This window comes from Pleuronectes platessa, chromosome 11 (genome assembly GCF_947347685.1).
Source record: "Pleuronectes platessa chromosome 11, fPlePla1.1, whole genome shotgun sequence".
NCBI classification, from domain to species: Eukaryota; Metazoa; Chordata; class Actinopteri; order Pleuronectiformes; family Pleuronectidae; genus Pleuronectes; species Pleuronectes platessa.
Window position 1 is genome coordinate 12,559,781 of NC_070636.1, and position 22,633 is coordinate 12,582,413.

At 44.4% G+C, this 22,633-nt stretch overlaps 1 protein-coding gene across 1 annotated transcript in view; it reads left to right on the top strand.

The window, feature by feature from the left end:
• Positions 1 to 267: 267 nt before the first annotated feature.
• Positions 268 to 22,633, top strand: part of runx3 (RUNX family transcription factor 3) — a 48,453-nt gene continuing 26,087 nt past the window's right edge. Inside the window, exons 1-4 of the mRNA XM_053434086.1 lie at positions 268 to 657; positions 18,685 to 18,926; positions 19,673 to 19,829; positions 21,197 to 21,301. Of these exons, the coding sequence (XP_053290061.1) occupies positions 600 to 657; positions 18,685 to 18,926; positions 19,673 to 19,829; positions 21,197 to 21,301 (562 nt within the window). The 5' untranslated portion in view covers positions 268 to 599. The remainder of the gene's footprint in view (positions 658 to 18,684; positions 18,927 to 19,672; positions 19,830 to 21,196; positions 21,302 to 22,633) is intronic.

The following is a 22,633-nucleotide window of genomic DNA, read 5'->3' on the forward strand; positions in this document are numbered from 1 at the left end:
GAGGATGGCGAGGAGGATGCAGAAAGACTGTGGCTTTTAGCCTTTTTTACTAGCGCTGGCGTTCCAGTCAGGCCGCCACCATCGTAGGAGAGGAAAGAGAGAGACAGACCACGATATCAGGCTAGCTGGCTAACCTCAGACCCTCAGCCCCGCGGCGTGACAGAGGACCACAAACCCAGCCCTCCACGCCGGCCCACTCCCACCACCCAGGCTTCGTTGGTTGGGCCCCCTCTCATCTCCAGCCCTGGTGAGTCCACCTCCACACCTGGAGCCACAAACTCTCCTGTTGCTTCATTTGTGAAATTATTAATTTCTGCCTTTTCTTCTCTTTCTCCCTCTGACCCTTTTCCTCTCCACTTCTCCCTCAAACATCTCCCGCTGCTGCTCTCTCAGCAGGCTTGTGGCTTGGGATTCCTGCGGTGGTCACAAACCCGAGATTCTTGGTTGCAAACGGGCTTCGAGCTCCAGGAGTTTTGTCTTCTCGTGCTCTCTTCCTTTTGCTCCCACTCCCTCGTTCTCAACCCTCCTTTCTTTGCCCCTGCAAGGCCGGCGGTGATCGACTGAAACGTAGGCTCCGCTCCCTTCCTGGCGTGACTGTCATGGCATCCAACAGCATCTTTGACTCCTTCTCCAACTACAGCAGCAATCTGCTCAGAGGTGAGTGCAGATCCTCCCCCCTCTCTCTCTCCCCCCTTTATCCACCTCCCTCCCACCACCAGCATCCCTCTTTCTGACCAATTGACATTTCAGTGTGACAATGTGTTTTTTTAAACAAAAAAAAGTGTGTTCAAATGTGAGCGCCGGGTGCTTCTTGATGTGTGTGAATGCATTTATCTCTCTGTCAACACACACACACACACACACACACACACACACACACACACACACACACACTGAAGGAGGTTTACAAAGGAGGATCTGATTTGCACAGCAGCCCTCATCCAGTTGACTGATATGGCCCTTAAAGGCCTCTGCCTCTCGACTCCTGTTGTTTTCTGTAGGCTTGATGGAGCGGCGCCATAATGGGATTCTCACCACAGACATTCATTATCAAGTGAAAGTCTGCGCCCTCTCTGTGAGAACACGAGCTCAGGGCTCCACGTGATCGGGCCCTTTACTGGAAGACGGCAATACAATAAAAGAGCAAAGCAAAAAAAAAGGAAAAAGAAAACATATTAGTCGGTCTCTCACTCTGCTTTACTTCCAGGAGGTACTTTTGGTCTGTGTGGTGAGGTGAGTGCACTATACTTGGAGACGCTAAACGTTAGCCTCAACGAGGAAGCCATTTGTTGCCATGGTGATTCCAATCAGATGGCTTTTACTCGCAAACAGCTCTTGAGAGCACGAGAGGTCGAGGAAGGTGGCAAAGTTTCACCTGATTGGAAATTGAATGTTTCTGTTTATCCCTGTGAAGTGATGAGGAAGACAACACAGAGATGAAGTAGTCAGTGTTGACACAGGATTTGTTAAATCGGACAGCCGGGGGAAATCAGCTGTTCCCACTGTTCCTCGCACAACTAACCGCTGAGACAGCCACCATAAGGCAGAAAGAGAAAAAAAAAGAGGAAAACTAAATCTGCTTCCCAATTAAGGCCTCGTTGCCGTGTTAATTAGAGACAGCCACAGGAGAAGCACTACCAGCTCCTAATTGTTTGCAGAGGATATCTTAAAATCTCTGGAGCCTCTTTCTCTCTCTCACACACACACACACACACACACACAGATACACACACACACACACGCGCGCGCAAAGTCAAACACGCGCGCACACACACAGTCGCACACAAACATGCCCAGTACATCTGCGTCTCACATGAGAACAGTCCTCTGATATCCCCTGTGGAACCGCAGTGACAGCGGATGATGTTCCAGTGTTCTCACAGCTTCTACAGACACCCAGGCATTTATATTTTCCTTCTGACAAGGCTGAGCCCCCCCGCCCCCTCGCCCCCCTCGCCCTTCTTTCTTCTTCTCCACAACCGCTGGATCTACATCCCTTTATCTCCTCGATGTTTACAGATCAGAGTGTCAGCGACCTCAGGTTTCATGCATGCCATCCATTATGCTTTTGAGACACTAACCTCTAACGTTATGTGATTTCTGGGGTGCCTGATCTTGACTCTGAGCCCAGCAGTGAGGCACCATGTGAGACAGTAGGTCAAAAGGGGAGCATAAAAAAAGGAGACAAGCATTCAAAGCAGTAGTCATCCATTGGAAATCATTAGTGAAAATGTAATATCCTTTTACAATTCATTCTGTCAGGAGACTGAAAGTTAACTTTGAGAGAACAAAGGCCAACAAGTCATTAAATCCTCCGGTTCAATCCGAAAGCATTTTAAATTGGGACTACCTCATGTAAGCAAAATACCACGGCGGTTCGTTTAACAACTTGCGTTACACAGGGAAAGCTTTTTGGCCGAGGGTCTCTTTAGAAAAAAAACTCAAATCAAACTGAAATTAAGAGGAACGGCTAGAGAAAATCAAGGAGACTGTTAAATGTCTGGCTTCCTGATCACTGACTTAAATGCTGTGTGACATGCAGCTTATGGAAATAATGCTATCCTCTCCTCATAGGTCAGGAAATGCTGCTTCAACCTCAGTTGTCTGAGACGTGACAGAAAGTACACTCATAACATTTTCTAAATTGGAAAAAAAAAAAAAAAAAAGTTTTAAATCTTTAATATCTTTTCTTGTCCAAGCATTTGAGATGCAGGATAAAATGGGGCAAAAAACAGCGCTGTGTATTTTCATCGGCAACAAAAACTTGTATAGTTTATGTAGTGTGTAGGTGTTACTTTATAACTCGTATACATGCCTGCCTATCTCACTGTGCAGACTGAGAACACATGTAAGCATGTGATGTGCAACATCAGATGCACTTCGCGTGAGAAGCGAGAGGACGCCTCACCTCAGAAACCTCAGAAACACACACACACACACAGGCACACACACACACGCACACATACACACACACACACACACAAACACACACACACACACACACACACACACACACGTAAAACATATGACACATGCACAGCTAGTCACAAAGAGAGTAGACAGACAGAGCGAAGGTCTTCGTCATGGCGACTACCTCAGGACGAGAAAAAGCAGAGAGATGGAGATGGAGAGTTTTCCATCGCGAGGCGTTTATCTGATGCAGACAAGCAGTGCTGCTGCACTTCGCTGATAATAACCACAATGAGGCTACACCTGTTAACCCTCACACAGAAGCGCCACTATTTATTCAGAGAGCACCATTTGTGAAGCGCTTATAAAAAAAACTGAAAGGGTAGCAAGTAAAAAACTGAACAGTTTGAAGTTCACTGAGTTTTCCGTTCCTGAAATATTGGCAGTGTTGGCGTCAGGTGGGGTACCTGCTTTATTGAGGCTGTTTGGTGGGTCACATCCTCTACTCTACCTCCAACGTGTTGCAGTTTTACATGGGGGTCAGTATTTTTTTTCAGAGTGCTACACTCTTGGGAGCCAGCTCCCTTTGTGGCAGAGAGAAAGGCCCCACTTTATTAGGGTGGGAATGGTTTTATATGTTTGGCTTATTGCACTGCATGAATGGAAGTGAGGGCTTGTGTGTGAGTTAGCGCCATGCCTCTGCACCACAGTTGTAGCGAGGTTATTTTGGAGGATTCTGGGAGGTGGTCTGGTTTGTTCTACAAGTGTTGGGGAGGGGGAAAAAGCCCAGAGAGACACATGCATGCTGTGAGGAAAAAAAAAGAGACTTAAATGAATGCAGTGCTAAAATGAATCATTCACAGGGGATAAAACTCAAGATGAACCTCAAGCTCGATACCACTGACAAATAAAACAGGCACTATACGGTAGCTGAAAAAAGAAAAAGACTATAAATTTAATAGAACACATGGCTGGCCTCTGGTGAATTTATTAATAACAAAGTCATATGGCAAAGATTTTTTTCCTCCTCTCTTAAATTAACATGCTTGATTGGAGCTCATTCAAAATCCTGCTCAGTGTGAGGCCCCACAGTGACGCCAAAACATGAAGAAGTGGCTGAGCGGGCTGGAAATCTGTAACCAGATATCAAGAGTTCCAATATTCTAAAGTGAAAGCAAATAATAGAAAACGCATGACAGCCACGGAGCGGTGAAATCCTGTCTCCAATTTAGTTGAGTATAATATCTATTTATAAAACTCTGAGGGCATATTGGATAGAGGGAGCGCTCTGGACTTGATTAGGGATGTAAACGTTTTTGGGAGGTACTTATTTACTTTTTGGTCCGTCTCGCCGTTTTCACCGTCTGTCAACACGACTTGATGGGGCACACTTTCAGGGGTTGCCAGCGAAATAGCTTCCAGGTAAAGCATGCAAAGGGGCATGCTGATTATGTGGTTGACTAATCCTAAACCTGCATTCGCCCATGCACACTTTTCGGGGGTTCAAACCGCCGTGCTCTGCCCTGCGTTGGTCAAGGTTAAAGTCGCGCTAAGTGTAGTAGTAAATACAATTTTCTGGTGGTCGGCAAGCAACCACAGTGGCCATATTCTTTTCAGCCGATCTGATAATATGGATTTATGCCGTAAAGTTTTCTCTGTCAAAGAGGGGGGAAAGGAAAACGTGTTCTGAAAGGCTGAGCAGCTTGTATCAACAAACGTTCCTGGAGGGGATTTTGTGAAAGTAAACTGGAGATGCGTCGGCTCTGAAGCAGCAGCATCCTGTCTGGAGCATGTGAAGTGGGATCGGAGGCTGGGGGGGGGGGTCAAGCCAAGCGGGCAGGAGAGAATATACCCGTCTGGTACGGTTCATCCTGAGTTACACTGCATGTTGGACTCCGTGATATGATCGTGCACGACAGCTGTGAGAGCAGTGAGCTCAGTGGATGCGTGCTGAACACATTCGCTGAGGTCATCCTCACGTGAACACTACTACAATACTATAGTCCCTTCATGATCATAAACTGCTGGTGGTCAAAAATAATTGGGATGAGAAACACAAATGGCCAGATATGATGTGAAAGGAATTCCTTATGTCTAGACCAGCTTCTCTAACCGGCACCATCTGACATGAAGAAGAAATCCAAAACAAGACGTTGGCACTAAAATAGGCAGACGGTGAAAATGTAATTGGATAATGAGGTGGAAATGATCACAATATAAAATTCTTTTTTTACTTTGAAATAAAGTAATGCTCATACCGGATGAGGCTCTATGACTCATTTCTCGACCGTTCATTGGCTTCACATACGAGCTGATAATATTTCATATAAGGCCTTCCGTTAAAATGATTAAATCCACATCACTGTTATTAGCCTCTTCATGATCTCATGCATCCTGCATGACGGACCATTAAATGAAGGAAAAGCCTTCCTCGCAATTTTCTGTTTCTTAATTTTGTTTTAAGCCTACGCCCTAAACCACAGTCCGGCCCCACAGCTTATTACATGGTGAGGCTGGGATGCTAGAAAAAAAACACACACAAGTATTATTGGGAGCTAATCTATGTATTATTACGCTACATTTATGCAGCAATAACACTCATATTTGGAGTTTGCTTGCAGTTTAAGCTGTAAATGGGATTTGTAGAAATAAAAGTTTGACTTCATCTCGATTGCTTCCGGTGAGTGTGACCTGACATTGACTCAGATGAAGACGAGTTGTTGTTGAGACCCCTCCCTGTATCGTTAAACTGATGTCCTCAACAACATCCTTTCTGTTGCAGCAAGAGAGGGGAGGTAAAAAGCACAACAACAAAAAAGAACGCCGGTGACTAAGCACATCGTCCATCGCTCTGCCTTGCACTTTTGTTTTTAACATTACAGTTGCATTTCTAAACCACAAATTACTTTAATGGGCGGGCATGGGTCTGGCCGTGCAGCACATAAAACTGACTCAAACTTATGGAGATCCCACATGTCCAGAAACATATCAGCAGGCAAAATCTCTTCTTCTTCATATTTTTCTCTCTCTTTAAACACATGAGATGGAACGCATGAGGAATGGTGGGTTTTATATTATCATGTGTGAAAGTTTAGCAAAGATCTAAGGCCCAGAGGAACTCATTCTGTCACCATCAAAGCCCTAGAAGGAATGTTTTTCGCAGACAGAAAAAAGAATCCATCCTCCAGACTGAATCTTCACTTCATTATGAGCAACTTTAATCACGCTCAAAACATCCTTATAGTCTGCCCCTTTTCCCATAAGCAATAAAGAAAAAAACTTAATTACGGTGGAGGAAAAAATGCAGATAATGATAGGATGAGAGAGGCTTCAGGCTATGAAATGTTTTCTTATTCTCTATTTTCCTCTATTTTCCCAGATTTGTTTCCCTCCTCAACTTGTTTACATACAGTTAATTGTTGTTGCTACAATAAAACATGTTTTCGGGTCGCTTCTTTCCTCCCCTCAAACACAACTTTAACCACAGGGAATTGATTTTTGTGGAGGCAGCGTTTAAAAAATGGGATTTTTAGTTTTCTCTTTAGACTATTCATGGGGGGGCACCAGTAACTGGCTGTAATGGGCCACCTAATTGTGCTTTTCTGCTCAGCACTGCAGTGAGAGCTCCGCGTCATCATCACTAATGTTTTGACTAAAAGAAAAGTGAATGAGGAGTTTTATCATTGTCTGAGAAATATGCTCTCTTGCAACGAGATAGAGTTTCAACGTTTGTGGATTTCTCAAGCGATAATGCAGAGAACTAAAGGAAAAAAATCGAACATTAGAAGAGTGCTAATATCTATGAACAGGTTAAATTATGTGAATCAAAGAAGGCGACTGATTTTTATTGTTTTTATTCAACCAACAAACGAATGTACTGGTGTGAAAACGTAACCTCCCTGGTAGGAAGTAATAAAATATATATTTCTATTAAATTAAATTGATCTATCAACCCTGTAGTGCAACAGGCTTTGCCCTGATGTAAACTTTAATGAGTTCTCACCACAGCTGCTCACTTCTGTATTGGCTCAGTAGGAAACATAATGCCAGGGATTCCCCCTCAGCTGTGCAGCAGAAGTGTCCCTTCCACCTCTCCTCCACAGTCTGTCTGCTGTGAGGTCACTCTGTCTGCCTCGAGTACCGTTCTCAGGGTTGCAGATGCTGCCGTCACGAGCACAAACGCACGGCACAGCTTTATGGTATACACACACACACACACACACACACACAACTCTGCCTTGTGAGTTTCTCCCCATGCTGAGTCAGAGAGGAGCAGTGCATGTCAACATGATGACCTTGACGTTTCTCCCCTCTAAATGCTGTGTGACCTCACCGTAATAGCCGGTCAGGACTAACATATGGTCTCCGGATGCCTAAGCCCAGCAGAATGATCCACACGGTGACTGAACAGCAGCGAACTCCACTGGGAAAATATCAATGCCTGCTTTTCTAGATTTGTATAAAGTACAAAATTTGTATCTGGTGCTTGAAAAAATATTGAGCCGACTTCTGTGTACTGTGGTTACCCTCATATTGACTGAGCTGAGGTTCTGTCCAGTGAGATACTACGTTGTTGAATTCACTGTCTGACCAAGAAAGGCTCTTTGCATGACAAGGGAGAGTTATCGCACTAAGAAGCTAAATGGGACCTTTTACTCATAATACTATGTATTTGTAGGCAGGGAGGGCAACAAGAACTAAAGAGGATCCTTAAACATCCTGTCACGTTAAAGAAATCTAGTTCGACCTTAATTAACCTGGGAGTTCCCTCCAGTCACGTTTTACCAGGACAGCTAGCTGTGCCAACACTGCCAACCTGGCACAGAAACACTTGTGTCCAAAGTGCCTTAGCAGGACCTTACCCCTTTAATCAGCGTGATGACATAAGAAGCAGACAGCCAGCCAGTCATTCAGTCCGAGCCCAGTTTGATTAACCTCATCGCCAGGCAGCCAGACTCCAGGCTTCTGATTGGGTTTACAAACACACACTTGTCATCGTGGTGTCATTAGCTCGTTGTTAGCCGCAGCCGCCTTGACGTGGAGCAGCGACGTGCCGCGCCTAAACACAGCAATCTTGGGGATTAGTGTGCAGTTACAGCACAGCCCGGACGCCTCGGGCTCGTGTCGAGGAGGGAAAAGTCCTGCCTCACTACGCGAGCTCCACGTGGCCCCCGGGTGCTAACTATGTACATGGGCAACGCCACTGCTGATTAGCGCTGGAGATGATGAGAGGAAACATTCAGGCACTTTCGGACACGCGGGTGGTTTCCCGGACTCCAATTAAGCCAAGTCCTTGACTCAAGCACTGATTTTGAATGGAGGGACTCCATTGAAAATAAGTTTCAGCCTCCAATTAGGTTTGGTTAATCCAGAGCTGGGACCTGAGCCCAAAGACATCACAGAAACACAGTGACTCTGTGCTGCTGCGGAGAGGCTCGGTGACATTTGGAGATGATTAATTCTCTTTTGATTTCATTTGAAATCAATTGGAATGATTGCACTTATTGAGCAAAACATTTTGATGTATGAGAGATGACAATGTTATGTGTCTAAGTGGTCTCCAGAGCTCCTTGGCTCACGGGGCCGAGAGTCGCCACACCCATGACTCCTTTCAGTGAAAAGGCCTGAGGGCCGGCGGTGGACTTTCCAAGAGTTGTTTCACGTCTGTGGAGGAAAGTGGCACGGACGCTTGTCAGGAAACCAGCACCGGGTTCCTGCTCGAATCTGGTCGGATTTAGCGGTGAGTCAGATGGTGCTCGGGAGGCCGAACCCCTCTGAAGGGGGAAAGAAATGCAAATTATATTATTTGGGGGCTCTTTGAAGTCCATTTGCACTTGAACGAGTGTGACAGAACCTGGAATGACCCCTGTTGGAAGAGTCCTTTAATAGTGATGAAAGAGGTTGAAAGGGACAAGAAATTATGACAATAGTTTAAAAGTCGGAAAAAGTGTACGTGTGTGTGTGTGTGTGCATACGTGTGCGTTCATTTTAGGCCATGCTTGAATGTGCCGTAGCATCATGCAGGCACAAACAAATAGAAATTTGAACATGAATCCATAATGCAGCCGAGAACAATACATCTGGCCCGGTGCCCTCTTGGCAGCGTCCCCACTGACTTGTGTTTTGTTGGTTACGTTCATGTCATTCATTTCATACATACCTCACCGTGTTCTTTCGCAGTAACAGGAACCTCGTCTCAAAAAATAAAAACATGTGGCTTTTGTTGCAGGGAGGAATGAACAACAGCATTCCATACGCAACCACATCAAAGCTGCTGCACGCCATGGGGCTAAATGAGGGCAGACTGTCCTGCTCGGCCCTCCTGACACGACTGCCACTAATTAACCAGAGATAAAAAAAAAAAAACTGACACTTCCTCTCTGCATCACTCATCCTCACATCGTCACTGTGCTCTCCACGGTTTTGAGACGCGCGGGGGGTTCTCTTTGGGGTCCCAGCGAGAGGGGACAGCCACACAACAAGCACAAAGGAGCATTGTCTGCTGGTGAAAATGTGGTTTACAGGCTCTGCTATAATGGCCTGGTGGTTGCTGGAAGCCATGCGCACTTCCTAATATTCGGCTCACATGCGATTTCATTTTGAGAAAAGACTGACTGTGGGGCTTTGCTTTTGTGTGAGAGGGACGCCTCACAACTTCTTTTCTAAAGCCGACGGGCTCCCTCACCCCCCCCCTCCCCGCTCCTCACCCACTCTTCCCCTCTCTGGTGGCGCTACTATATTTGTGTGGGATCTCTAGCGATGGCAGAGTACACACAGACTGCGTTGCCAGTCAAATGTGTTCGGGCTGTCAGACTGAACGGCTTCCAGCGCTGCGATCTGTCTCCCCTCCTCGTCAGTGGGAGCTGTTTGATCTGACAGAGAGACTCCATTAGAGACACAGGGAAGTTCAACTGCTGGGAGGTTGGATGGCTTCAGCAGTCAGAGTAGCAGCCCAGAGAGGAAAAGGTTTGGACACACAGTCTGGTTGCAATCTTGGTGTCTGTGCTGTGTATCTATAAATGTCTCGGAGCATTACTTGTCCTTATTCTAGGTGCGTGTGGTTACACGTAGACGAGTGTAACTTAAGACCGCCCCAAATGACGCTGACATGCTTTTGGGGCTCTGTTGAGCACCGGGGGTGATGACGCACTGGGTAATGATATCATAACTGCATAGCTGCAGTGACCGAGAGAGTGGACGAGTGAGAGTGAGAGAGACCTGGTAAAACATGTTTTTCTTCATAGGTTGCCCTCGGTCGCACCGTGGTGATGACCTCACAAACCCGCGCCACAGTCCAGCAGAGTAGAGTCAACACTGGTGTCAGAGGGATGAAATAATCATCGTTGGTTTAATAAATATGCACCAATAACACTCCCCGACATCTAATGTGCATTCGACCTCCACAGAGAGAATTTTTCGAACATTATTAGAGAATTAGACACGCTCAGGGTAATTTCATCACCTGTTTGCAATATGTGATATCCGTTCAGAATAAGCACGGAGAGTGAACTGATGTGGCTCCTGTGAGAGATTCGCCTCCTGATCTGTGTGTGGCAGCTGCGCTTTGGCAGGGCTCTGGCTCCGGGGCTGCGTGGCAGTTAAACTGTCACTGGCAGGAACTGTACATTTTTTTGCCCAGTGTGAATGCAGCGTGACAGCCGCACAGGTGTGAGAGTGAAAGTGTGCACTGCTTAGAGGTCGTAAGGTTTGTCACAATTCACAAGTTTCTCTTGTGAATTGTCCCTGAGGAGCAGTCTTCAAAATCTGGAAAAGTCAGAGTGAGTCAGGAGGCAGTCTGTGTGTGTGTGTGTGTGTGTGTGTGTGTGTGTGTGTGTGTGTGTGTCTGTAGGGGGTGGGGGTGCTGTCACTTTGGCAATGCAACTGCACATATTGCAGCGATTACCACAGCGGAAAAATGTTTTTCTGCAACATGCAATTACTACAGATTACAGATTGCCGTCCTTGCATCAGAAGCACTCGCCAGAAAAAGAGAAACACTGTGCATTTGTGTGTACGTGGATCTGTGTGTGTGAGTGTGTGTCGTTACACACAAATAGACAGTCAGGGTCAGAGACAAAGAAAGATGAGAAATGATTATAGCTCACACTAAAAACCACAACTGAAAAAAAATGGGGGAGTTGACGTATTTATGGGACTCATTTAGATTTAAAAGTTATACTGACTTTCAGGGGTAAATAAAGACCCTGGAAAAAAAAACACACTCTTTCCTTCAGTGAAACGAAGAAAAGTGGAACAGGGCACATTCTGTGGCCCTTTGTCCATCATCGTCAACGTTATGAAAAACATACACTGACGTCCTCATGAGCCTGAACTCCACAAGTCATTTCAACTTCTGACTTGACGTTTGGTACCAGGTTACAAATCAGCCCGAGTATCAAGCAGCTTCCTTCAGGTCACACTAAACAATATGAGCCTGGCCATGGTGCTCCGCAGCAAGGCAGGGCCCTATTTACAATCCCACCAGATCAAAACTCAACCCAAAGTGCTCCTATAATAGCACTGGGTTCCTTTTGGTGAGCTTACCATCCAACGCTACTTTTAGTGGGTTTCCAAAGAATAAACAGGCCCGCCAACCACATCACAGGCTGCTGACTGTCATCGTTGGGTAAGTGTACCCGACGGATGATGTGAGGGCGGAGCGACCGTGACACTGGGGTTTACGGCGACTTCCCCCCCACCCTCCCTGCCTGCCTGCCTCGGGTGTGGTGTTTACCATTGAGCTGCCACCGGGGGGATAGGGAGGGGGCCCCCGACCACATTCATGCCCCAATCACAGTGAAACCATCGCAGGGTCTCGACTGTGACTTTCCCGACCTTTGGGGCCATGGTTAACAAGACAGAAGTGAGTCAGGATTGTTCTTGGTATCAAAAACTCAGGTATGTTTGGTTGCATTGTGCTCACACAGCCAATCTGATGTGCAGCACCCACCCCCCCTGCAGCAATGTTCAGATCCTTCTCTTGAGTAAAAGTACAAATGCCACAGTGTAAAAATACCCCATTAGAATAAAAAGCCCTGCTGTTCAAATTGTACACATAAGCACAAGATTATTATCAGCAAAATACATTTAAAGTAAATTACTAAATGCACAATAGGCGAATGAACAGGATAAAATTAAATATGAAATGTTGTGTAACTAGACAAAAAGAGGAAGGTTAAAGATAACAGCAAAGTTACACAGCAATGATAATCCCCAGGCCACCTCAGGGAAATATTTGGCGTTTTCCTTTAAATTTTGTGTCTGTATATGGATGTGCATCTTTGTGTTTAAAATGAATGATATATTAAGAAATCTCTATTCCTATAATATGAATTGTTGCAGGAAGCAGTGATATTTTTATGGATTTTGAAAAAAAATTATAATATAGTCTTTTAGCGGAGAGAATGCTTATGTCACTAACAAACACAAATGAACCACATGTTATCATTACATTGTCACTACCAATACATTGATGCCCAAGTAGTATCAGCTGTGGCTTTTTGATTTGGAACCAGTTCTAACTGTGTTCCAGCGAGTTTAGTCAAGTGGTTCCTGACCTGGTGATCTGTCACCCTCCACAGGGTCACGAGATAAATTTGTGGGTTATGAGATAATTAAAAGGCCTAAGAAGAAGGGAAAGAAAAAGCTGCAGTTTGCTTCTGTCTTCATCATTTTCGACTATTCTGTGATGATCTGTGCTTAAAATATTGGCTCGTTTAAATTATTTGGACCTTGAGTGGTTATCGGCATAAAACCATCTGATAAGTTATATTTAAGGCTTATCCCATGTATTTTCTAAATGTAACAGCTGGAAAATAACTAGTTGTAATAGTGGTCAAACAAAACGTTGTAAAGTTGAGAATACAATATTTGCTCAAAAAAGCCACAAAACTCGTTTCACATTTCCAGAAAAAACTTCTTCTACAGCAGATTAATTTGTCACGGGAGAGATTGACGATATAATCCATTCTCTTTACAGACAAAAGCCAGATGTCAGTAGGTTTTTGGACAAGTGGAAAAGGGGCTTTAGTTTGTGTGTTTTTTAGGCGCCTCTTCATTAGAGGGCCGATGGGAGGGGACAAGAAGCATCAGAGGCGTGTTTTCAAAGTGTAGCCTGCCCTTACTCGCTTTTCCAGGATTACCAACCCTGGCTTTAAGTGTAAAGTATCATATAAAGGGAATACTCAAGCAAAGTGCTTTCAGTAGATTGGGAAACATAGTGGCACCATTACCAAACCCACTCCCATAATGTGTTCAGTATGAAATGAAGTGTCTGATAGACAAATACGTGCCTGAAAAATGAATGCAGCCTTTAAGAAGCCCATTTACATTCAGCAGACAGAAATAAAAACATAGTCGGAGTCGTCCCCCAGCAGCCATTATGCTGCTCAATTGATTCGTAGGGCTTTAATAAGCCCCTGGCTCCGCTCTGCACCTTTTATAAATGTAAGCAGAGTATTAAAGATGCATGAAATGAATGCTCTCATTGACTCCTCAGCATGGTGACTGCTGCATTTCAGCTCATAGTGCTCACATAGTAATTAGCTGCTGGGTTTGGAGGTGTCACCATCCTCCTAATCACTTTAGTGCATACTCTAAATGCCTTCAAGGATCTGAGATTAGGACCTGACCACTGGATACATTATTAAGCATTATAAAGGGCAAACTATAGAAGTACGGAAATTGAAATACAGTTTGGTAAGGATCAGAAGGAGCTAAAACCAAAAGCTTGATTGCACAAATGAATTCCAGAGATCATTAAAACTAACACAGACAGTCTTGGTGGACAGAAACATAACACAAGAATTGATGTGATCAAAACTGTTCAATGTGTTTCCTATTTTCTTGTCTGAACATCAAAATGGACAAAACTGACCACCGATTGTGATGTGCTGACACATTATGTAATCAAAATTTGAGAGCGAATCAGCCATCAGAGCAGCGAGAGCCCGAAACCCAAACAGTCTGTACCCACTCACTGTTGTTTAAAAGTTTCTCCATATACTTGTGTATATAAACACTCGCTAGACGCTAGAATATGATTTGGCTTTGAGGGGACTGGCACAAATGGTTTTGGTGACTTACATCATGCTTGAAAGTCTAATCACAGACACTCTTGTCATATCAAGCAGAAAAAGTCCATTTCATAGGGAGCTATGGTTCAAAAAAAAGGGAGGGAACGGTAAACAAGCCTGGCGTTCCACAGCCACCGCAGAATTCATCATTCATACAAAAAAATACCCCAAGCCCCAAAGTAGAGCTAATTTAATCCGAGAGGAATAAAACTCCATTTCATAGAAGTCGTCCATTCAGAACACTCATATTTCCACTGAGCAGAAAACCCCCGGCTGAAATCCGAGCAGACACTTTTCGGAAGGAATGCATTCGGCGGATTGAGGGCCAGCGCTCGCCCTGTAATTTGTGAATGTACAGAAATGTGTGACCGCCACAGCTTCTCTAAAGATAGAAATCTTTGTCTTATGTCATCGCCGAACCTCAAACTATTTCTAATTGCCCCCATAGAGCCCCCATTTCCAAATGAATAGCTACCCATCCGATGGCTTATGTGTGCACGGCTGAAAATAGCCTGGGAGTTTACACAGGCTAATAGATCATATTCAGCAAAAAAAAAGAAAAGAAGGGATCTCCACGTATCTGAGCCTGTGCCCATCTTCAAAGTGACTTTTAAGTGGCACTGAAAGCTGTGTGGGTGGCACTTAGGGGCAGGTATACGTTTACAGAGCCCAGAGGCTTCCACTGGTCCCTCCGCTCATTGGGATCATACTCTCCCTTTTAGTCTTTACAATCTGACTCTTCACACATTAAACCTGAAGTTAATGGGGATTGGTTTTATGCACAAATATGATTGATCTTTGCACTCTGAGGAACCTTATGATTTATATTCAGAACTCATTCTGTACATGTATTCAGGTCTCACCAGAGTCCCAATTGACACTGTGTTTGACCGTGGTGCTGTAAGACTTCCTGGTTTCGCTCAGTCCTTATTTTTCACGTAGTCAACGATCAGTGAACAACAATGTGATTTCTTGATTTACATCGGAAGGCTCTGTATTCTTTTCACTCTTGAATGGTATTAGAATGGAGTAGGTCTGAGGCCTATTTGAGGTGGGTCCAGGTTTCACATATCCTCCAGGAGTTCTGTCTTGATTTCAGGCTCAGCCCACCCCGGATCATTAAAAATCGTTCAGGGCCACGACGGCCTCTGTCCTCAAAGGCTGTGCGGCTGAAACTGTAGAAACTGCATGTTGAAATGCAGAGGTCTAAATGTGACAGGCGCCCGGAGCGCACATTACAGCCGGGCAGGGTATCTAGTCGAGGCATGTGGTCACATATTAATAATGAACCAGGGCAGGAGGACGACTAAAATATCACCGGCATTGTCATTGTCCCAGTCGAGCTTTACCCAAAATAGAGGCCGTATGATAGCTGATCTGATCAGTCATGATTTTTGGAAAAAAAATTGTAGTGAGGATTGTAAGAAATTTCACTGCTGCTGTAACACATTGATCGGATTGTGAAACAAGGTTCTATGATTTTTTTTAAGAGTTTCCATCAGTTTCCAATCAAAAACCCCAGAACTGACTCACATGAGGCTTTTTCTTTTCCTTGGATTGTAATGGAGGAAGGTCTGTTGTCATCCGCTCTGATGTTGCTCTATGTGATATTGTTCTGTCCATATATGGTAGGGTCATTGTGTGTAGTGTCACCACCTATGTCCATGTCATTTTTCATGTTGAGATGAGCTTTACCATGCTGTGCCAAACAATATTTCCACCGACTTGTTTGTGTTGTCATTGTTAGATGAATCTGATTCTAAACCCAAAGGATAATAGTGATGGCCTTACTTTCATGAATTAAATATTTCATACGCATCTTTATTTCTTTAATTCGAATATTTTAACGCCTGAAATTAAATTAAATTAAATAATATTGTGATGTCCACATCACAAGCAATGCGATTCAGTGTTAGACAAGGTTTATATTCATGTGACCTCAAGAGAGATCTGTAGAACTAATATTTATTGGCACTTTTTGCATTTTGTTTTCTACTTGTGTGAATGATTCTCTGAGGATTGGTGGAGCATTCTGACAAAGCACCACTGACAGTGTGATTTTATTAGGCCAAATTGGATCCCACACTAACAGCTACAGTGAAATAAAGATTTAGAATCCAGATCTTATTTTCACACTTACACAATAATAGGAATTCTCCGTTTTTATGATTTATGATTATACATTTTTTCAACTTTCCGAATCTCTCCTCTGAAACTCTCTCTGTCTGGGATCATAACGTTCAAATCTGAAGCCACTCCGATGACTCCTCGCGCCACTTAACAGCACCTCATTTATCCTCGTGCGAGTAAACGGCATAAAAACCACCGCATGCAGAAATTAAACACGTTATCCTGTTATTAGGATGACACGTCGATTGATTGATTGAAGGCGTTTTAAAATGCGCCTGAACGAGAATCCTGATCAATATTTATTTTATTGTGAATTTCATGTTTGCATTTATTATACTGAGTCGGATCTAATTTCATTTTGGTTTTAAGTTTATTTTTTTATTCATTGTTTATAAACTTATATCTTTCCATTTCCTTTTTTTTCTAAATAATTTCAAAAAGGATCATAATCAAACACTATCAGTACTTTCACTGTTTCACAAAACGACTCGTGCATTTATTATTAAAAGAGAGGAATAAATAAATAAAATTTCGAAATGTAGAATTTAAAGATGAAAATGTTAAGTCTCGTCCTTCACACGGCATCAGTGTGCTGTCAATAAACGAATAACTGTCTTTGAATTTTAAAATAATTTCATTTCCCAATAATAAGTAACTTGATAATGATTCAGGCATAAAAAAACGTCTCCATTTCTCTCAGCGACAAGAGCTGCATCACTCACATAACTGTCGTTCAATTGACTTTCAGCAGAAATGTAATCGGAGGGTTAGAGCCACAGATGGAAGTTTCCTCCTCTCTCTTTGTGCAGAGGTGAAATTTCTGCCTCACACTCGGAGCTGACAGCGATTGAAAAGGCAAATGCGCCAACTAGTGTCAGGAAGCAGCACGGCGGAGGAGAGCAGGGTGTGCCGTCATTTGACGTAACCCTCAGCACTTCATGGCTCCTGATGAATTCTGCCTTTGGCACACGCAGTTTATTAATCCGTTGCGTCGTTTGATGTGGAAAAAATAAAAAGACATTTGCCTGTTCGCTTTAATTATCTTATTTCAACCACTTCAGCCAATTAAAGCGATACCAATCTGTCTCATAAACCCATAATCTCTCCCCTTTAGGAAATTAACGCATTTACCTGTGGAGGTGTGAAACCATCAGATGCATAACAGCTTTTCAAAATGAATTAATGTGCAGTCAAAATCCTGCTTTGGATCAATTGCATTTCATGTTGTAATTACACAGTTAAAGACAGTTTCATGTAAGAAAAACTAGTCAAACTCTCATGAAAGAGGTTGTTCTGAACTTAAGCAATATTATCATTTCTTTTTTACATGTTAAAGCCATTGCATTTAAAAGCCAACACGTCTATAGTTGCGTTTAATCTCCCCAACAGCGCGTAATGATTATTGGCTACAATGTCAAATCAATTGATATTATTTTCATTCATTATTCAGCAGTTCTTTTAAACCAAACATCCCTCCAACCAAACCCAGTCGTGTAATGTTTCTCTCTATTTATATATATAAATCATATATAAAAAGCCAAGCAGATAGAAAGGCACAGATATGTATCAACAGCACAGCTCGTGTGTATGTGTGTGTGTGTGTGTGACAACAGTTGCAGAAGGAACAGCGGGAGGCTCTGATTGGTCCGATGAAAGCCCAGCCCTGCACATTCATTGGCGGAATTCGTCTCCACACTCCCAACCACTAAACACTAAAATGACTCGGGTAAAATAATATCGCAGCACTCTGCACTCCGTTCAGCCTCACGGCTCCTTCTCGCGCCCCACAACCCTGCGATTTAAAAAAAGAAGGATAACCTAAACTTTAAAAAAGGAAATCCAGCTGGAGCCACGGGACACTTCCTTTTCTCCCACAGAGACTTTTTTTTATTTTTTCTGGGAAGATCCAGCGAGGATAAAAGTTGCGAGAACTTTTACGCACGAAAAGGACCCAGATGTGCTTCAGTCAGATACTTTTAACTATTTGGCTGTTTTATTTTACAAAGTGAAGTTTAGTGAGGTTTGAAGGGCGGTCGCTCTTTTAGTCGCGATCATCTTTCACAGGGAAAAAAAACTTTAAAGACGAGAAAGGCAAAAGTCTTCGCATCACGTCTGGATTATCTGACCTGTGCCAGCAGATCATTGATCGCCAATAATTATTTTATTAGCATCGATTGACTGAGTAAGTTCAGTAGTTTGCGGTGTTGATATATAGTTAACACGCGGCTGGGGTTGTCCATCAAGTGTACGTCAGATACGACCGAAGACAGACTGAGCACTGAGACTTTTAGAGGTTCTTGTTTGTGCGTAATTTTGTCTGAAGTCAGTGAGAGACCGAGCGACCCTGATGTTCCTCAGGCTGACACATCCTATGCACTGCTCACACTGAGGCTCTCTTCACCGACACTTCGTGCGCACTCGCCTCCATCCTCTGCGCTCTCACACCGTGGACTCTGAGACCAGCGGCGTTTGGAGAAAGATATTTTCATTCTCCCAAAGTGTCCTGCTCTTCTCAAACAACCCAGTCAGGTGGCACTGACCCAAGCTGTTGTGATGCATATTCCCGTAGAGCCGCCCACCACCAGACGGTTCACGCCGCCCTCCACGTCCTTCCCCTGCAGTAAGATCGTAGACGTCAACGGGGCCATGGCCACCCCGGGGCCCCTCAGGTCACGACCGGACACCAGGAACGTGGTGGACGTCCTGGCGGACCACGCCGGCGAGCTGGTGCGCACCGACAGCCCAAACTTCCTCTGCTCCGTGCTGCCGTCTCACTGGAGGTGCAACAAGACGCTGCCCGTGGCTTTCAAGGCAAGATACATGACTTCTACATATCATTAATTTTATTTCCATTGTAATGACGCACACAGTGTTTTCTTCTTTATAGTGAGTGCAGGAGAAAAGGCAAAGGAAAGAGGCTGATTTTACATTTTACAGATGTCATTTAATTGAATTTATACATGGGGACTGGAAGATTAGCTTTTTAGTTGATGCAACTTGCAGTTTTATTTCGCGTTAAATTACCATAAAGTATATTTAGAATTTGCGTTCATTAGCTGCAAACGGCAAAGTCCCGAATGTCAATATTACCTCAGAAATTGCAAAGCATGCAAAGGGAAATTACAAAATGTCTGAGAGGAAGCTTGATATGAACTCTACTTTTATTAGCGTATTACTATATTTGTATGGAGCCTACTATAAATTATTTAGATAAGATTTGTGGCTTGTGTCAAAATAAGTCTTGTTTTGCGTAAATCTTGTCTTTGGATCAAAGAAAAATAATCAGCAGTAACAGGTCAGGTCATGGAACGCATGCCACACACAATTTTTGTAAAATTTTGATTTAAATCTGAACAGGCAACCTGGGGGGTGTCAGCTCTCAGGGAATATACACAATTTGGTTTATTGTTGACAATGTGGTGAAACTCTACCGATATATTCATGTTTAATATTATGGGAGCCGGATGCGGTTTTTACGCGCGCAGTTGTGTACATTTTGGTTGGGTGACCCGGGGCGGCCGTTCGCTTCTCACCTCCTCCCGTGTGTGTGCGCGCAGGTCGTGGCTCTCGGGGACGTGCCCGACGGGACGCTGGTCACCGTGATGGCCGGGAACGACGAGAACTACTCGGCCGAGCTGAGGAACGCCTCGGCCGTGATGAAGAACCAGGTGGCACGCTTCAACGACCTGCGTTTCGTGGGCAGGAGCGGACGAGGTGAGCTCAGACGCGCACACACACACACAGACTCACACATGCACAATATAAGAAAATGACAAAATCGCGCCTAACAACAACAGGGCACATTACTTTATTTTATTCTGAAAGTTCAAATGTTAAATAGATCAACAAACAGTTCTCTATGTGGCACAGACGCACCCTCAGTAAAGTGCCATCCATTACGCTTCTAAATTATTGTATGTCAGTGGTGTTGGCCTGCTCTCTGTAACAAAGTTAAAACCGCAAATGTGGGATCATTTATGTGCGGGTACGGCGAGTGCCCTCACTGTGCCAACTGACGTCCGCGGGTGTCATCTGAAACATCTGGCGTGCGTCACGGGGCGCTGCAAGTGGCGATGTGACCATAGCGCTTAATATTCCCTAATACAAGGTATTACAATAATTACCGGCATGATGGTGTAAATCTGAGGGAAGGAGGAGAAACCATTCACCATCGGACAAAATGTCAAAGTCGAAATTATTTCTTTGGATATTGTGCAATTTATTTTGGCTAAAATAATAATTGGGAAATTACGCATTGACAGGTCTCTTTGCAGGGTCTTGTATTTACTGGACGGGTCGACATGCTGCGTTTGTTTATGTTGAGGAAATCAAAACCTCTCAATTTTAAGACTAAATAACAAAAGCCTTAAATAAAAAATAAAAAAAATATTCAACAGTCATCTCCGTCTATTAGATGCGTTACATTCCCCTAAGGTCCTTCTCTGATCTATTTGATCTCTCTTTAATGTTAAAAATGGCCGTGACTTGATGAATGGAAAATGTGTCTTTTCTTCAAATTAAAAACGGAGCCATACCTCTCATTTCTGAAGTCAATTATCCTACCCGAGGATTCTTCTTTTCCTTTCTTTCTTTTCTTTTTTCTTTTCTTCCCACGCAGTCTCTTTTTAACGAGACGTGCCTTTCTCTGAGCTGGAGCACGAGCATCGGACCCTTTGCACAATGCAGCCGCCCTCCTCCTCCGCCCCCTCCTCCTCCTCCCCTCCCCTCCTCTTCCTCCTCTGTGCGCGGACTTTGATGCAGATGGGAGCAAGATCCTGTCTTGTTGAACAATAAACGATCGCTGTAAGCCTTCTCTGGAACAATCTGGAACACATTCCCCTAATAATCTAAATCATATACCACAGTCAGGCCATCAAACGAGGTGGTCCACTCCCCGGCCCCCTTTAAAATAAAAATAATAATAAAAAGCTCTTGAATTCTAAAGGCCGGAGCGGGACGAAAGAAAATAAAAAGCCGGTGATGATCTGAGGCGGAACAAGCGAAGTATTGTTATATGAAAAAGAGGGGAAACTGTTTTTCACATCACTAATTCAAACTGTAATTCCATAAATCTGCCGTAGGGAAGAGCTTCACTCTGACCATCACCGTGTTCACCGGACCCCCGCAAGTGGCCACGTACCACCGCGCCATCAAGGTCACCGTGGATGGACCCCGGGAACCACGCAGTGAGTACTAGATCAATGCGCGCTAGCACGCACGCACGCACGCACGAACACACACAAACACACACACACACACACACACACACACACACACGCACGCACGCACGCACGCACGCACGCACGCACGCACACACAGACACACACATGACTCTTGCTATTGCTAAAATTGCCTATCTTGTGAAGTGTGCAGAGGAAGATTGGGGGTGTTGTCTTTATTTGTGTTTGTGTGTCTGTTTGTGTGTTCCAAGTATTACTTTATTGTGAGGACTTAAATCTGTTGTCTACAATTGGAGACTTGTCTTCCTGATGGGGAAAAGAAGTGAGTCCCCATGAATTAAATAATTAATTATTTTAAGGTGAAGACATGTTTTAAAGTTAAGGTTAAGGTTAAGTTTAGGTTAAGTTCAAGTTAAGGTCAAGGTCAGGGTCAACTTTGGTTAAGGTTCGAATAGGTCTCCAGGAAATCAATGTAGGTCAATGTTATGTCTTATGACAGTCGTGACAGAGTGTGCGAATCTGTGTGAGGGTGTGTGTGCGTGTGTGTGTGTGCTAGATTAATTGTGAGGTTAAGACTTGGTTTTGGGGTTAAGATTAGAATTAAGAATAGGTGAAGACTGGGGTTAGGCACGTTGTGGTTATGGTAAACCTCCAGGGATGAAACGCAGCACAGTGCATTGTCCTCACAAGTATGGTTGTGTAGGTTTGTATATGTCTGTCAAGGTGTGTGTGTGCATGTGTGTGTGTTTGTGTATGTGTGCTCAGCATGGGCACTGGGACGGATCATAGTCAGAGGAAACTGCTAAAGCATAATTCAGGCATAACCCAAGACCACTAAGAGGAGCTGAGTGAGTCTCCAAGCCGCAGGTGGCTCAGCTCAGTGGAACCCCCCCCCCCCCCCCCCCAACCCCCTGCCTTCCCCCAGTGCTGGTCAGAGGGGTCGTACCTGGCGACCACATAAGTGGCTCGTTGATTTAACACAGGGCAGGGTCTGGCCCCTGTTGGCCCTGGCAGGGAGGCCTCACACGTTAGAGCTGTTAGCGCCACTATCCAGCCGCAGCTACATTCTCATATGGTTTGATGCTGCTGTGGCCTCCGCTGGTGTGAGGGATGGCGAGGAGCAGTGTTGCATTACCAGGAGGAGTCAGTTGCTGCAGGGCCGCGGACGTGCATGAGTTTTTCATGAGCGTAGGTGAGATGGATAGGATTTCGTGATCTACCTATGGAGGGATGGTGTTTATGGTGGGCAGGGTTTTTCGAGGTCTCTGAATGAGTGGATAGCTGGTGGTCGGGAGGGGGGGTTCAGGGAGGATTTAGCCCAGTCAAAACAGACCACAG